Source organism: Salvelinus namaycush, chromosome 42 (genome assembly GCF_016432855.1).
Source record: "Salvelinus namaycush isolate Seneca chromosome 42, SaNama_1.0, whole genome shotgun sequence".
NCBI lineage: Eukaryota > Metazoa > Chordata > Actinopteri > Salmoniformes > Salmonidae > Salvelinus > Salvelinus namaycush.
In genome coordinates, this window is record NC_052348.1 from 2,207,626 (window position 1) to 2,225,010 (window position 17,385).

The 17,385-nt window shown below is 43.0% G+C and overlaps 1 protein-coding gene across 7 annotated transcripts in view; it reads right to left on the bottom strand.

Moving 5' to 3' along the window:
- Positions 1–5,095: 5,095 nt before the first annotated feature.
- LOC120035090 (catenin alpha-2) overlaps positions 5,096–17,385 on the bottom strand; it is a 671,205-nt gene continuing 658,915 nt past the window's right edge. For 6 of the 7 annotated variants that reach the window (XM_038981862.1, XM_038981861.1, XM_038981860.1 and 3 more), the window contains 2 exons: positions 8,438–8,572; positions 5,096–5,383 (listed from right to left, as the gene is read on the bottom strand). In XM_038981862.1, the coding sequence (XP_038837790.1) occupies positions 5,096–5,383; positions 8,438–8,572 (423 nt within the window). The remainder of the gene's footprint in view (positions 5,384–8,437; positions 8,573–17,385) is intronic. The other variant, XM_038981863.1, reaches the window with a different exon arrangement.

Consider the following 17,385-nt stretch of genomic DNA (forward strand, 5'->3'; position numbering starts at 1 on the left):
CCGGTTGCATCACTGCCTGGTACGGCAATTGCTCGGCCTCCGAGCGCCAGGCACTTCAGAGGGTAGTGTGTACGGCCCAGTACATCACTGGGGCAAAGCTGCCTGCCATCCATGACCTCTACACCAGGCGGTGCCAGAGGAAGGCCCTAAAAATTCTCAAAGACCCCAGCCACCCCAGTCATAGACTGTTCTCTCTACTACTGCATGGCAAGCGGTACCGGAGTGCCAAGTCTAGGACAAAAAGGCTTCTCAACAGTTTTTACCCCCAAGCCATAAGACTCCTGAACAGATAACCAAATGGTTACCCGGGCTATCTGCATTGTGTCCCACCACCCGCCAACCCCTCTTTTTACGCTACTGCTACTCTCTGTTCATTATATACGCATAGTCACTTTAACCATACCTACATGTACATATTGCCTCAATAAGCCTGACTAACAAGGGTCTGTATGTAGCCTTGCTACTCTTATTTTCAAATGTCTTTTTACTGTAGTTCTATTTCTTTACTTACCTACACACACGCATACCTTTTTTGCACTATTGGTTAGAGCCTGTAAGTAAGCATTTCACTGTAAGGTCTACACCTGTTGTATTCGACGCACGTGACAAATAAACATAGATTTTATTTGAACAGTCACTATCTCCTTCCCTCTCTCCGCCCTCTCCTACTGTCCCTCCACCATCTCGCTCTCTCTCTCCCTCTCTAATGGAGATTGACGAGAGCTCATCTGTTCGATATCGACTCCGATGCCTTCACACAGCAGAGCTCAGGGTCAGCAGTGACCTTGAGAGGGAAGGCGGAGGAGTGGCTAGAGCTTTGTTCTGCACTACACTGTCTGTTTGCTCATTGCATTGCATGACATGCTTATGTGTTGTGAGTATTGGTATTACACAGAGTTTTCCACCATATTCCTTCCACCACTCTGTTCCTTTCAAATCCATTTCGGTCTGCAGTACACTGTCTGCCTGTTTCTTACACAGGGCTTATACATTGTGAATATTGGGGAGAATCTCAATAGCGTTTTCTTCATTTCTTGCGGCCTTTCGCCTCCTTCTCAAAACCCATTGGATGAGGGCAGAAGTCCTGCACCCTCTGACCTTCTCCCCCAATGGGTTTTCATAAGCAGGCAAGGTGAGAGGACACAAGGAATCAAGGAAATGCAACTGAAATTATCCCATGTTATCATACAGGGAGTATTCCACCATGTTCTTTAGACCAGTCTGTTCCTTTCAGGTCTGTGATGAACGAGAGCACACATTGGGAGAAAGGTAGAGGATGTTTATTTGTTCTTTAGGCTACGTCCCAATTGTCCACCCTTCTCCCAAAAGTGCGCACTTGCACACTTCCTGTCATGTTAAATTCATGATGTGCAAACTTTGGGAAAAGGCTGGAGAATTGCTACATGGCCATCCTTGGAAATGAAATAGTGAGTGTTGGTATTTGTTCTTTCTGGTACTTCTTTTAGTTTCAAGTACAAAGTTGAATAGGCACAAGTACCTAAACTCTTACAAAGTAAAATAGTTTATGGCCTGGCATAAATTTGCAATTGGATACATTTGTTTAAGCCCCTCTAATGAACCAAGAAACGTGTATAGGTCAAATGGTGGGGGAAAAATAGTGTAGAATTAGGCTGGTATTCATGCAATTGCAGATAATGGGTTTCCACTAGTGTGCAAATCAAACCCTGTCTGGAAAGCCATGATCTAAAATTGAATTGAATACCCACCTTATAATTATAATATATGAAAATATAGGCACATGTGAGTGGTAAAGAAACAGGCGTGGAGGGAGGTCAGTCAAGTTTGACGTGTTTATTAGAGAACAGTGAATATAAAGGTATTTGTTTGTATGTACAGTTGAAGTCGGAAGTTTACATACATTTAGGTTGTAGTCATTTTCAACCACTCCACAAATGTCTTGTTAACAAACTCTAGTTTTGGCAAGTTGGTCAGGACATCTACTTTGTGCATGACGCAAGTAATTTTTCCAACAATTGTTTACAGACAGATTATTTCACTTATAATTCACTGTATCACAATTCCAGTGGGTCAGAACGTTACATACACTAAGTTGACTGTGCCTTTAAACAGCTTGGAACATTCCAGAAAATGATGTCATGGCTTTAGAAGCTTCAGATTTGAGTCAATTGGAGGTGTACCTGTGGATGTACCTGTGGGTGTACCTGCCTACCTTCAAATTCAGTACCTTTTTGCTTGACATCATGGGAAAATCAAAAGAAATCAGCCAAGACCTTTCTGTCTCCTTGAGATGAACGTACTTTGGTGCGTAAAGTGCAAATCAATCCCGGAACAACAGCAAAGGACCTTGTGAAGATGCTGGAGAAAACAGGTACAAAAGTATCTATATCCACAGTAAAACGAGTCCTATATCAACATAACCTGAAAGGCTGCTCAGCAAGGAAGAAGCCACTGCTCCAAAACTGCCATAAAAAAAGCTAGACTACGGTTTGCAACTGCACATGGGGACAAAGACGGTACTTTTTGGAGAATTGTCCTCTCGTCTGATGAAACAAAAATAGAACTGTTTGGCCATAATGACCATTGTTATGTTTGGAGGAAAAAGGGATGCTTGCAAGCTGAAGAACACTATCCCAACTATGAAGCACGGGGGTGGCAGCATCATGTTGTGGGGGTGCGTTGCTGCAAGAGGGACTGGTGCACTTCACAAAATAGATGGCATCATGAGGTAGGAAAATTATGTGGATATATTGAAGCAACATCTCAAGACATCAGTCAGGAAGTTAAAGCTTGGTCGCAAATGGGTCTTCCAAATGTACAATGGCCACAAGCACACTTCCAAAGTTGTGGCAAAATGGCTTAAGGACAACAAAGTCAAGGTATTGGAGTGGCCATCACAAAGCCCTGACCTCAATCCAATAGAAAATTTGTGGGCAGAACTGAAAAAGCGTGTGCGAGCAAGGAGGCCTACAAACCTGACTCAGTTACACCAGCTCTGTCAGAAGGGGCCAGAATTCACCCAATTTATTGTGGGAAGCTTGTGGAAGGCTACCCAAAACATTTGACCCAAGTTAAACCATTTAAAGGCAATGCTACCAAATACTAATTGAGTGTATGTAAACTTCTGACCCACTGGAAATGTGATGAAAGAAATAAAAGCTGAAATAAATCATTCTATCTACTATTATTTTGACATTTCACATTCTTAAAATAGTGGTGATCCTAACTGACCTAAAACAGGGAACTTTTACTAGGATTAAATGTATGTAAACTTCCGACTTCAACTGTATGTAAGTATGTACAGGTCACTGCCAATATAATGGAAACACCAACAGCAAGTGTCTTAATAGGGCCTTGGGCCACCACGAGCCAGAACAGATTCAATTAGAATAGATTCTGTGTCTGGAACTCTATTGGAGAGATGCAACCCAATTCCATAATTTGGTGTTTTGTTGACGGTGGTGGAAAACTCTTGTCTCAGGCGCTGCTCCAGAATCTCCCATCAATGTTCAATTGGGTTGAGATCTGGTGACAGATGGTTTAGATCGTTTTCATGCTCATCAAACCATTCCATGGCGCTTCACACTGTGTGGATGGCATTGTCATCCTATGGGGGCCATGGTAACCCAAAAATTGGCCTGCCCAGCATTTTTATACATGACCCTAAGCATGCTGGGATGTTAATTGATGAATTATCTCTTAGTGTGGAAGCGCCTCCTTTAAATATACTTTATATCCCTCATTTACTCAAGTGTTTCCATTATTTTGGCAGTTACCTGAATGTATGTATGTTTGTAGGACTCTAGAGCTTCATTTAGACAGGCACCTCAATTCTGGTATTTTCCCCCCACTAATTTAACTTTTGACCAATCACATGAGATCTTTTTCAGAGCTGAACTGATTGATTAAAAGACAAATTAGTTTCAAAAAAATATCAGAATTGGGCTGCCTGTCTAAACGCAGCCAAATATTCTCTGAGGAAACCACAACTAGTCATACCTCTCCGTGTCTACTATTACACTCTACACAATAATCCAATCAGGCTGCGATATAGTTAGTGATATCATCACGAGAAATTGATTTTTAAAAAGGCAATACCATAGGACCATAAAGTGTGTGCATCGTTCAGGAACACCTTTAAGGGCCGGGAAGGAACAAGGAAACAAATTACTTGGATGCCAAACACTTTCAGTTACCTTAAACATAAGTTATTCCTAGCTCTACAGGTAAGGTAACATTCAAACCGGGGAAAAATACAAGATATTAAGTTAGGATGGGAATATTGACATTTGTGTTGTACAAAAAAAAGCACAGATCTGTGGGGGAAATACTGTAAACCTCTTCATAATCAGGCAGTGTCATCGATGTGTTATGAGGAGGTGACTTCATGCATTACTCAGTAAACTCAACTCTAGTTCAATCGCCTCCTTATAATGCACATTGTTGAAGAGAAGTTTCAAATGAAATTTCCCTGTCTGATTTATATAGAGGTTTACAGTCCTTTTTGCACACACCTGTGCTCTTTTTGCCTCCACGAAAATGCCGCCCAAAGTTTATCAACCTCGATAGATCAATCCTCTTATTACAGTGGTTCCACTACTGCGCCATTCATCATTTCCATTCAGGCAGTTAATGTGTGTACGAGCAGCCAGTCAGTACCACGATAGTAATGAGATAGCAATAATATTGATGGCCATTTAGTCATTTTAGGTGCCGCTCTTCTGATATGTTTTGTTTTTAACTTTTTATCTCCCTTTTTTTGAGTACGTTTTTGTTTTTAGTGTCACACATTTGGCTCTCACACGGTTAAGCTACGATAGTTATAATAGTAATAAATATGGGTGGGAGCGCGCTGGCTCCTCATTGGCCGAGAAGCCCAAAGTGTTCATGGGAGCTGTAGTTCAGTACAGGCGGTGGGTTAGCAAAGTCCTCCAGGTAGGTTTTTTCATCGACCCGTCACTCAAAAGGGAGAAAGGAGGCGTTGGTATTATCAGTATAACTCCTCTCACCGAAAGAAACAAATTAACACAAAGAAAGAAGGGAGTTTTCTTAAACTTCTCGTTGTCGGTGTTGTTTTTCTTGGTTTCAGTGACATATGTCGTGGCGGCGGACATCTTTAGAAGGAGTCCATGGCCTTGAACTCGCTAAGGGCCTGGACGGGCGAGATGTGCTTCTTCTGCGAGCCCCGTCGAACGCGCGTCTGACACTCCTCGGGCTTCTCCCGCTTCACCAAGGGCTTCTTCTCGGGCGCCTTCATGCGCCAGCTGACCACAGGCGAGTTGACGGCAGCGGCGCCGTACACCTTGGCGTACTTGGTGGACGCCACGTAGCTGGCCTTGACTGTGAGCACCACAGCGTTCATCAAGTTCTTGGCCGCCTGGATCAGGGAGGTGGCGCTGTCCAGCTACGGAGAGAGACAGAGGATATCTTAGATGTTCAAATCCTTACACCTATTTCACTACATAGTATTAACTGTAGTGACGACATTGTAGTTACACAGGAACTTCTTTTACTAGGTCAGTGTTATACATTAAATGGACATGTTAAAAATCACATATATACTGTCACATATATAACACACCTGCGATAGAAGCAATGGTTAGGTCAACTGCAAACCTGCATCATCAACTGCACATAAAACATTCTGCAAACCCCATGAGGAGGGGGGGCGGTGAGAAGGAAGATCTAAGTGATTGGATAGGTGTAAGCAATAATCCAACCAATTGGATATCTTTCAGGACTTCAATGAAGCAGATCTATTGGGCAGGTGTAAGCACTAATACTATCCAACCAATTGGCGATCTGTTGTTTCTTCAAAGAAAGAGTATTGAGATGCACCCCTTTCTTAGACAGACAGTCTTTTAGACACCCCATGTCACGCTGCAAGATAACAAGAACTGCCTGCGGCAAAGAGCTCTCGCTGAAGAAGGCTTTATCGAGCGAACGGTTCTTACAGTACAGAGGTGAGCTCTCTCGCTGGTCTCCCCCGCAGGGCGATAGAAGGTCTCACACTCGTCTTATCAGAGCCCTGAGTAGCTAGACAGGTTCAGAGTGACCGCTCTACCTCCAACACATCTCTGATATGACAGCCTCATTAAGAGAAAGCGGGTGTCCAAAAGACTATGGTTGCGTCACAAATGGCACCCTATTCCCTATATAGCGCACTACCTTCGACCAGTGAACACAGTGCCCATAGAGTTTCAGCTCATGCTGTTGGGACTAAATTACTGCATATAACTGGGTAATTTAAGCATAATTCGGGGTATCGGGGGCACCCACCGTGCTGCTAACCTTTTTATAGTGACCAGCTGGAGTTCGGAGCCAATTAAATCTAGCGGTTGACTCCCTTCTCGGGGTGGGGGGCAAGGGGGTAGGGGGGCCGGCCGCAGCCTCTAAATGTCAGCCAAAAAAAACGCAGGGAGAGAGGTACACCTGACCTCCACCAACTGCTAATTAAGAAGTGTCTGAAAAAAAGTGGGTGTCGTGTAGCGAGGGCAATGTTTTTCAACGCTTAATTGTCAGTTGTGTTGAGGACTCCCTGGGTTGGGGCTGGCACTGCGAAGGTGAAGAGAGAGCGAGAGTTTTGCCAGACAATGATCGAGAGGAGTGTTACTCGAGGACCTGAGTGTTTCTAGCCATAATAAGCCAATCAGAATAGGGGGTATATTTTAACAGATAATAGCGGACATTTTTAGATTAATGAATTGCACAATTTCCGAGAATTTAGTGAGCCTGCTTAATGGGGACGTGCGCGAAGATACACTACATGACCAAAAGTATGTGGGCAACTTCTCGTCTAACATTTAATTCCAAAATCATATAGAGTTGGTCGCCCCTTTGCTGCTAAAACAGCCTCCACTTTTCTAGGAAGTCTTTCCACTAGATGTTCGAACATTGCTGCAGGGACTTCCATTCAGGCACAAGAGCATTAGTGAGGTTGGGCATTGATGTTGGGCGATTAGGCCTGGCTTGCAGGTGGTATTCCAATTCATCCCAAAGATGTTCAATGGAGTTGAGGTCAGGGCTCTGTGCAGGCCAGACAAGTTCTTCCACACCGATCTCGACAAACCATTTCTGTATGGACCTTGCTTTGTGCACGGTGGCATTGTCATGCTGAAACAGGAAAGGGTATTCGCCAAACTGTTGCCACAAAGTTGAAAGCACAGAATCGTCTAGAATGTCATTGTATGCTGTAGCGTTAAGATTTCCCTTCACTGGAACTAAGGGACCTAGCCCAAACCATGAAAAACAGCCCCAGACCAGTATTCCTCCTCCACCAAACTTTACAGTTGGCACTATGCATTTGGGCAGGTAGCGTTCTCCTGGAATCTGCCAAACCCAGAATCGTCCGTTGGACTGCCTGATGGTGAAGCGAGAGAACGTGTTTCCACTGCTGCAGAATCCAATGGCTTCGAGCTTTACCCCACTCCAGCCGACACTTGGCATTGCGCATGGTGATTTGCAAATAATTTGCAAATAATAGCTTTTTTATTTTACTGAACTGATGGTACATGCTTCTGATGGTCAAGGTGCTTTCAAGACAACTGGGAAAAGCCCCCAGGGGCCCCTGCGCCAATAGTGTTGATTGGTGGGACATTTCACGTTGCTCATATAGCAAGGATTACTACAATATTATCCATGAAAGTTTATACTGCCATTCGACAATATTGCCACATTTATTGGGTAATAATTTTGAAATGTTATATTGTTAAGTAATGTAAAGTTATAGGGTAAAAGATCAAAGAGAATACCTGGACTCTGAGTCTCTCTGACAGGTGTCCTTTGGCAGCCAGCAATCTACACTAGAGCCTAAGGGTATAAAGTCCTTTCCAAAACGCCATAACATTTCCTATAAATGGGGTGCATATCAACAGTATCAAATGGCTTTCTTTCCCCTCTCAATCAAGACAAGTAAACAAGGGAAGAATGCCAAGTGACATTGAGATTCACCCCACAAGTGCATAGAAGGGTCTATATGGGCTGATTTGAGACCGGACATGCAATTCATTTCCACCTGGTCAGCGCTAGCTTAAAATACCATTTAAAGTTGAAACTGAGATGCGTCTAACCAGTTCAGTAGATAGTATCCACCATAACGCTGCCATCATCTGTCCTGTGTGTTTAAACAAGCGCTGATGGAGAGCAGACTAGGGCTATCTGAAAATATTATTAGCTTTCAAATCCTCTGTTGTTGTTTCCTCAATTCCTCTCAAAGCGCATTGGAGGAGAGGATCCAAGTTTCTCCCTCAGGACTCCTCCTCCAATGCTCTTTGAGAGGAAACGGAAGAAACAAGGAGGGAGGAAGCCTAGGGAAGGTCCCTTTAACTACTGAGATAAAGGAATGAGGCCCAGACACAGAAGATTGCTGCTCACCAGTGCTTTGTGCACCTGAATACAACTATTGACAGAGACCCTGGGCCTTGACTGTACCACGTGAGGGTGTTGTGTGGTGACTTACCCCAGAGACGATGAGCTCTCCTCCCAGGTTCTGGACCTCGGCCTTGACCTTGCTACAGATGTTGAGCTGGTGGCAGTACAGGGCGATTCTCTGCAGGTAGGCCAGCAGGTCCTGCTTGCAGGCCGAGTCAGGGCACTGAGACATGCACACAAACACAATGATAACATTAGTTTAAAAACAGGGAAAATAGCTTAAGAAATGGTTTAAAAGCAGGGTTAAGAAATAGTCTTGTTTTGTACGTCAGAAGTATTTTATAAAACGGTTGTGCTCAATTTTTTTCCCCAATGGCATGTAATTTCTCTACTGTATTCATTCCTACAGGACAAAAACAACCAATCATCGAAATGGCAGTGTCCGATTAGTCAATTAGTAATTCCTTTTCCGGCCCTCTATTATGCGAAGCCATTTGAGTCTACCTCTAGTATATACTGAGGTAAGAACAACACCAGAGAGAAAATCTGCGTCCCTAATGGCACCGTACTCCCTATTTAGTGCACTTCTTTACACCAGATCCCACGGGACCATTTGGGAATCGGGTGCCATTTGAGGCACAGCCACAGAGAGGGAGCGGGACAGAGACTTTTCAGACCCACTTGTTAGATGCACACAAAGTAGCTGTAATATATTCTGGACGTCATGCTGCGAAAACTGCTACGGCCCACAAGTTTCCTGGTGGGTAAAGAAAGAACAGTGCGTTCGCTACTTTGCTTTTAAAACGCGCCCGGGCACCGTTCTCTACAGGAACCTTTTTCCCAACCATTAATAGTAAATGGTCCTAACTAGAACATTCAGGCAGCTCGTCTAGAGTCGAAAGGAAGCGAGGAATTCACACAGGGCTCACTTCCTTGTCTTTAGGGGGGCTAGGATACATTGGGACAGCCAGGTTAAGGGGCCGCACGAGCTAGCTAAGGGACCATGTTAACTAGGGCAACGTTTTCAAACATTTTGCAATGGAAGATGAACATTTGCATTTCTTATTCAGTAGTCCCTCCCTGTTGAACACGACCCATCTCTACCTATTCCCCTCGAGTGGCGAATGCCGTGCTTAGATTGTTCCAGTGTTTCCTTTGTGGCCTGCTGGAGGTCATTTTGCAAGGCTCTGGCAGTGCTCCTCCTGCTCAAAGGCGGAGGTAGCGGTCCTGCTGCTGGGTTGTTGCCCTCCTACGGCCTCCTCCACGTCTCCTGATGTACTGGCCTGTCTTCTGGTAGCGCCTCCATGCTCTGGACACTACGCTGACAGACACAGCAAACCTTCTTGCCACAGCTCGCATTGATGTGCCATCCTGGATGAGCTGCACTACCTGAGCCACTTGTGTGGGTTGTAGACTCCGTCTCATGCTACCACTAGAGTGAGAGCACCGCCAGCATTCAAAAGTGACCAAAACATCAGCCAGGAAGCATAGGAACTGAGAAGTGGTCTGTGGTCACCACCTGCAGAATCACTCCTTTATTGAGGGTGTCTTGCTAATTGCCTTTAATTTCCACCTTTTGTCTATTCCATTTGCACAACAGCATGTGAAATTTATTGTCAATCAGTGTTGCTTCCTAAGTGGACAGTTTGATTTCACAGAAGTGTGATTGACTTGGAGTTACATTGTGTTGTTTAAGTGTTCCCTTTATTTTTTTGAGCAGTGTATATACATACATTGGCAGCTCAGCTGCTACCTATATCAGTCAACAACAGCTAACTAGGTTTCCTCTTGACATAAAACTTTGAACTTCAACCACAGGATTTAAAATAGAAGGGCAAGGCGAGATGGTTGTTGTGTGCAGGATTTGCTTTGACTTGCTTTCTTGTTGGCTAAGCTGTGGATTGCTTGGCTTGCTAGCTAGCTTGCTTGTGTGCAGTACGTGTGCTGTGCCTTCCTGAGCTCGTGGCCGTGTCCGACTACCCATACTTGCGTCCTAAATAATAGGCCATTTGAGTGTGAAAATAATCGAGTTTTATAGTATGTGACATTTCAAAAATCAAGTATACTTCAAATGCCTGGATGTCATACTCATTTCGGCTTTGACAACAGCTGACAATCAGATGGGGTCCGTGCTACCGAAATGAACCAATAACACAAAACAACACAATCGCGCATGACACATTCTCAGTATGCAAAAACAGACTGTTTTATAGTACGTGATTTTTTTTACATCGAGTATGGTTTAATAGCCAGGATGTTATACTCATTTCGGCTCTTTATCTAGTAGAATTTGAGCAGACTTTTCCACAATGTATTGGAAGAGGTGAACTGCGAGTGACAGGCCCTAGTTCTCTTCAGGTAGCTAAACAACAAAACTAGGCTACTTAATTGGGAAGATGCCAAATAGAGAAGCTCCTTCGTTGATGTTGAACTGTAGGCCGAGTAGTGTTTGTTCTCCTTAAAATATTGCATCGTAGGTATTGCATCGTAGGCATTGCATCGTAGCTATTGCATCGTAGGCATTGCATCGTAGGCATTGCATCGTAGGCATTGCATCGTAGGCATTGCATCGTAGGTATTGCATCGTAGGTATTGCATCGTAGGCTACATCTTTGAAAAAATACTTTCTCATTGAATAGGGTTTCTTGTTCGCTTGGCCTTTGGCAGAGCTTTTCAAATATATACTAAACCAGCTTTTAATTTCCGGGGGACTCAGGACGTGGCTGTGTTATTGATGTCATATTAATCAGGCCTTTTTTTTTATTTGAACAGATTGTTTTAGTTTTGTAGGCTAGGCTACCTATTTAATCATTTAAATGTATGATTCAAGCCTTAGCAGTCATTCTGATCTCATTCCCAATGATCCGTTTTTTAATGTATTGGGTTCTGAATTTGCGATGCACCCGACTGTCCACGTTTCTGTGCAATAGCCTTTTAATTTAAACATTTGAAAGGTTTTGGTATATGTACTAGTCTATTTGATTTAATTTATATATGTTTAAGAACTTTGGTTTTACTAACAAATATGTTAAAATGGAGCCAAATGATATGTTTCTGTCTTCAGTCCTTTGTAAATAGGATAGATGGGCTATATCCGCTAAGGTATAGGTTGAATATGGTAGTCTGCCACAACCAGCTTGAGTTTAGATAAATTAATCAAATTGTAAATGAGCTATTATCAGGCTGGTTAATGTGATGCATGTCTGTTGAGTTTAGAAAAACCCACCGACATACCTGCTACTGCGTTGCGGCCGTGGCATACTGCATACTTTTTACTAAACGGTACATGCTAAATACTATGCGACAATGAGTACATAAACGGAATACTAATATGTTGTACGGGTGGGGTTTTGGACACGGCCATGTCTCCCCACCAGAGAATTTGGAAAAAACTGCTGGACCAATTACACACGGGCCTGTCTCGGCCAAAGAGGATGATGCCATTATCCAAGCAGAGCTTTTTAAAACGGTTCAAAACAACTTTGAGATGGAATTTTACAGTTGATTTTTTCTTCTTCTCTAATATGCTTTGGCCACAACTACAAGTAGGATAAGTCATCAACAGTATTTGGGTATGATCAAACAGAATGAGTTTTTTAAAATGGTTATTTTCATTGAACGGTTACTTGAATTATCTCAGGCGGGTCAGCTTCAACAAACACAATGGATCATCAAACACACACGCCGTAATGGCCCCTTAAAGCTGTGTTCATGCAGTGCTGCATGCAGATCGTGCAGCCAGTGAGGCAGACAGTGGGAGCTGCTCCAAGGACATGATTACTGCACCCACCACCACCGGCTAGCATTACCACAAATTCCACCCAACGCACGCACGCACACACACACTGTATATAAACACTTAGAAACACACACACACACAACCCCCTTTCTCCATCACACCAGAAACCCACTAGTTTCTCCCTGCTCCTGGCCAGCCTGGTTCAGGCAGGCAGATGACAATATGGTTCCCTGACTAATAGGCCGCCTCCTCAGCAGATTCCCTCCTGATGTAAATAAACAGTACGGACCATTACCTTGCCAAGGCCGCCAAGGAAGGCAGGCAGCTTCATTCTCTCTCTCTCTCCCTCCCTCCTACTCACTTGCTCTCTTTCCTGCCACTGACTAGGGGAGGACGAATTCTAGCCTGGAATCCAAACTAAATAATGTGAAACAGTGATATTTAGTTTGGGTTTCAGGATGGAATTTCTCTCTTTCCAAACCTTCCTAACAAAGAGGAATTCTAGCCTGGACTCCAAACTGAACGTAGTGAAACAGAGCGATATTCAGTTTGTATTGCCGGCTAGAATTCCTCTCTCCTTCCCTTCATCCTTCTCGAGTCAGAGTGGAATTCTAGCTTGGAAACTAAACTGATCAATGGCGCGATATTCAATTTGGATTCAAGGCTAGTGGAAAACTTCCAAGAGGGAGGAAGAAGCCATTTTGTTTTTGCATAATTGGACCTGAAATGAATCAGCTGCTCTGCATGGGTGACTCAGCAGCAAGACTTATGTTATTAAACCAGGGGCCAAAGCTCTGTCAGAACACACACACACACACACAAAAGCATCACTAAATCACACCTCTATATTGATGGCTTGTTGCATTTTTAATCAGGCTTGTAGATAAAAACAGAGCTCTGCCCATGATTCTGGATTCTTCACAAATGGCACCCTATTCCCTAATAGTGCATTACATGAAAACCAGGGCCCATAGGGACGCATTCTAAGTATTCTCTAATAAATACATGGATAGAGCGGCAATGCAAATATGAATAATGACGTTTTACATATATATTATAATCAATGTCAGTACAGTCCTAATCTGCACTCCCAAATACTTCCCTATTCCCTACACAGTGCACTACTTTTGACTCCGATGCCCCCATCTCTCTGTGATTCCTTGTTCTCCTGGCAATGGCCATTTAAGGCGTTTGGCAGGGGGTCCTGGTAAAAGACCATGCCTTGAGTTCTCTTCAAACACACCTGAACAAGAATGCATCCTAAATGGCACCCTATTCCCTATTACAGTTCCCTTCCTTTGACCAAAACCCTATGGGCCCTAGTCGAATGTAGTGCACTAAATAGGGATTAGGGTTCCATTTTGGATACAATCATTGTCCTCCCATCTCTATGGTAGGCAGTAGCACAGCGGGTTCCCAGAAGGTAGAACGTTTCCCTGGACTACGCATAGGCCTGAGCTGCTGGACGCAGTGGCCTTTATGTTTTAAGAAAACCCTCATTGGAGGAAGAAAGAGAGAGGACAAGATAGAGGGCTTAGAAGACAGAGAGAGTAAAGAGTGAGAGAACGAGAGAGAGAGAGAGAGAGAGAGAAATAAGCAGATGAAGACTAGAAAGAGATGACAGCAAAAGAAGACGAATAGTCAGAGATGAGGATAGAGGGAGAGGAGAAAGAGGCGCCGTCCATCCGACTCTTTACTCTGTGGTGAAATGGAGCGAGCTGCCTCTAGGGGTCATTCCATGTCAAGTGCTGCTCTTAGCAGAATATTTAAAGGGACATTTCACCGCTAGACTATTTGGGGTGTTTTTCCATTATTATGAGTGATGAAAGGTGTTTCAGACATAATTATGCACTATAGTTGGGAGAGTTCAAGTAACGTCGTCATTGGTTGATTGAGCCTGCTGTCTGATCAAAGAATGAAAGAGTCATGTTTTGTCGCAATTATTGTAAAAAGCTAGCGGCGAGTAGATATGGTTGTCCTTGCTAAATAGAGCCATTGGACGAGTCTCAATGATGTTTCTATTTTTAGAGGCATATTTCCTTGTTCCCACCCTCTAAGGCAGGCTTTTCAAAATGGGTGAGGTACTGTAATAGTTTGCAGGTTCACCGGAGCTATGTTACCGTGCACTGTCTAAGATTGCTAAATTATTAGCAACAATGGCTGCTTCTGATTCCGCTTTCCAAGAAGAGGTGGATTTAAAAAAAAAAAAAAAAAAAATGTTCTTTTACATACAGTTGAAGTCGGGAGTTTACATACACTTAGGTTGGAGTCATTAAAACTCGTTTTTCAAACACTCCAAAAATGTCTTGTTAACAAACTATAGTTTTGACAAGTCAGTTAGGACATCTACTTGCATGACACAAGTCATTTTTCCAACAATTGTTTACAGACAGATTATTTCACTTATAATTCACTGTATCACAATTCCAGTGGGTCAGAAGTTTACATACACTAAATTGACTGTGCCTTTAAACAGCTTGGAATATTCCAGGAAATTATGTCATGGCTTTAGAAGCTTCTGATAGGCTAATTTACATAATTTGAGTCAATTGGAGGTGTACCTGTGGATGTATTTCAAGGCCTACCTTCAAACTCAGTGTCTCTTTGCTTGACATCATGGGAAAATCAAAAGAAATCAGCCAAGACCTCAAAAGAAAAATTGTAGACCTCCACAAGTCTGGCTCATCCTTGGGAGAAATTTCCAAATGCCTGAAGGTACCACGTTCATCTGTACAAACAATAGTACGCAAGTATAAACACCATGGGACCACGCAGCCATCATACCGCTCAGGAAGGAGACGCGTTCTGTCTCCTGGAGATGAATGTACTTTGGTGCAAAATGTGCAAATCAATCCCAGAACAACAGCAAAGGACCTTGTGAAGATGCTGGAGGAAACAAAAGTATCTATATCCACAGTAAAATGAGTCCTATATCGACATAACCTGAAAGGCCGCACAGCAAGGAAGAAGCCACTGCTCCAAAACCGCCATAAAAAAGCCAGACTACGGTTTTAAACTGCACATGGAGACAAAGATCATACTTTTTGGAGAAATGTCCTCTGGTCTGATGAAACAAAAATAGAACTGTTTGGCCATAATGACCATCGTTATGTTTGGAGGAAAAAGGGGGATGCTTGCAAGCTAAAGAACACCATTCCAACCGTGAAGCACGGGGGTGGCAGCATCATGTTGTGGGGGTGCTTTGCTGCAGGCGGAACTGGTGTACTTCACCAAATAGATGGTATCAGGAGTAGGTAAAATTATGTGGATAAATTGAAGCAACATCTTAAGACATCAGTCAGGCAGTTAAAGCTTGGTCACAAATGGGTCTTCCAAATGGACAATGACCCCAAGCACACTTCCAAAGTTGTGGCAAAATGGCTTAAGGACAACAAAGTCAAGGTATTGGAGTGGCCATCACAAAGCCCTGACCACAATCCTATAGAACATTTGTGGGCAGAACTGAAAAAGCGTGTGCGAGCAAGGAGGCCTACAAACCTGACTCAGTTACACCAGCTCTGTCAGGAGTAATGGGCCAAAATTCCCCCAACTTATTGTGGGAAGCTTGTGGAAGGCTACCCGAAACGTTTGACCCAAGTTAAACAATTTAAAGGCAACGCTACCAAATACTAATTGAGTGTATGTAAACTTTTGACTCATTGGGAATGTGATGAAAAAAATAAAAGCTGAAATAAATCATTCTCACTACTATTATTCTGACATTTCACATTCTTAAAATAAAGTGGTGATCCTAACTGACCTAAAACAGGGAATTTTTACTAGGATTAAATTTCAGGAATTGTGAAAAACTGAGTTTAAATGTATTTGGCTAAGGTGTATGTAAACTTCCGACTTCAACTGTAGGAACATACAGTCCTATTTATTTGATCCGGAATAAACATTGAGACGGTGAGAAAAATAATTGCGAGACTAGCAAGCAGCGGCGGTAGCTTAGACCAGCTGGACCAGGACTCAGGAGGGTAGATGACAAACGATGAAGTTGTTTTGCTGTCGGTAGCTAGCTAGCTATATAAGCTCTTGTTTTACACGTGTTGTTCAGTACAGTACAGTTTGGTGATCGATTCGGCCAATATCAGAGCTTGCCAGTACCACTAAAAGCCAAGCTAGCCAACTTTATGACACATACAGTGGTTCCTCCTTTAAAAGTTGCGAGCTTACACAGCAAGACTTGGAGGTACACAGTGTCATGGCTTCATTGCTCCAGACAACCGCAAGGGGGAGTTAGAGCACTCATTATGCATTTAGGTCCCAAGGTTTTTATATGACTAATCATATCGAGTGGTTCCACTGACGAATTTGACGCGAGCCACTTGTCGCTGGTGACTTTCTTCAGAAATGATGGCTGACAAAACATTACGGTAGAAGCAAATGTAAGTAATAATAATGTCATAACGAGTCAAGCAAACATGTAGAATTGAGAGGAATATGTTAGTTAATGTAGAGACAAACGATTGTGCATATTTTATATATTATGTAAGTAATAATAATGTCATAACGAGTCAAGCAAACATGTAGAATTGAGAGGAATATGTTAGTTAATGTAGAGACAAACGATTGTGCAATTTTTTAATCAAAGTAAATTTACGAAAATCGCTATTTAGCTAGTTTTTTTTTTCAGTCATATCCAATACCAGGTGTATCAAACTCCATTCTTTGAATAATGCTGTGTCTGCATGTATGTATTACAATTACACACTTCAACACTGTTTACCACTCCTGCTTCTGGGACATCAATGATTACACATTGTAACTATGCAATAGACTAGAAACATGAGTAAACATGAGTATATATTATATCTTTATATCTTGCATCCAAGATGGCGTAGCAGTGTAGGCGTGTTTTTTGTTCGTCCTCCCTTGAACTTTTAGATTTTTTTTTTTAAAATATATACAAAAAATACGAAAAATACATCTCTTTTCGATTTTTAATTCGATTATACCTTCCGGTAACCTGCCTCACCCAATGTGATACGGAATCGCTATTATTTTTTAACTTTGGAACACATTCAAGAACCTCCAGTAGCTAACCAGCTAATCAGCTACAAGCTATTTAGTCATTTTTAGCCACTGCTAGCGGCTTTTACCTTCTGCACAGACACCAACCCTGTTCTTAGCCTGGATATTACTCGCCAATCTACCAGCATCGGACTGTCTCTCCACAACAACGCCGGATTCCTGCCGTAATCCATGAGCCACTACTTCTGATCCTCACAGGTAGCTTGCAGCTAGCTAGCTCACAGCTTGCAGCTAGCTAGCTCACAGCTAGCTTGCACCCT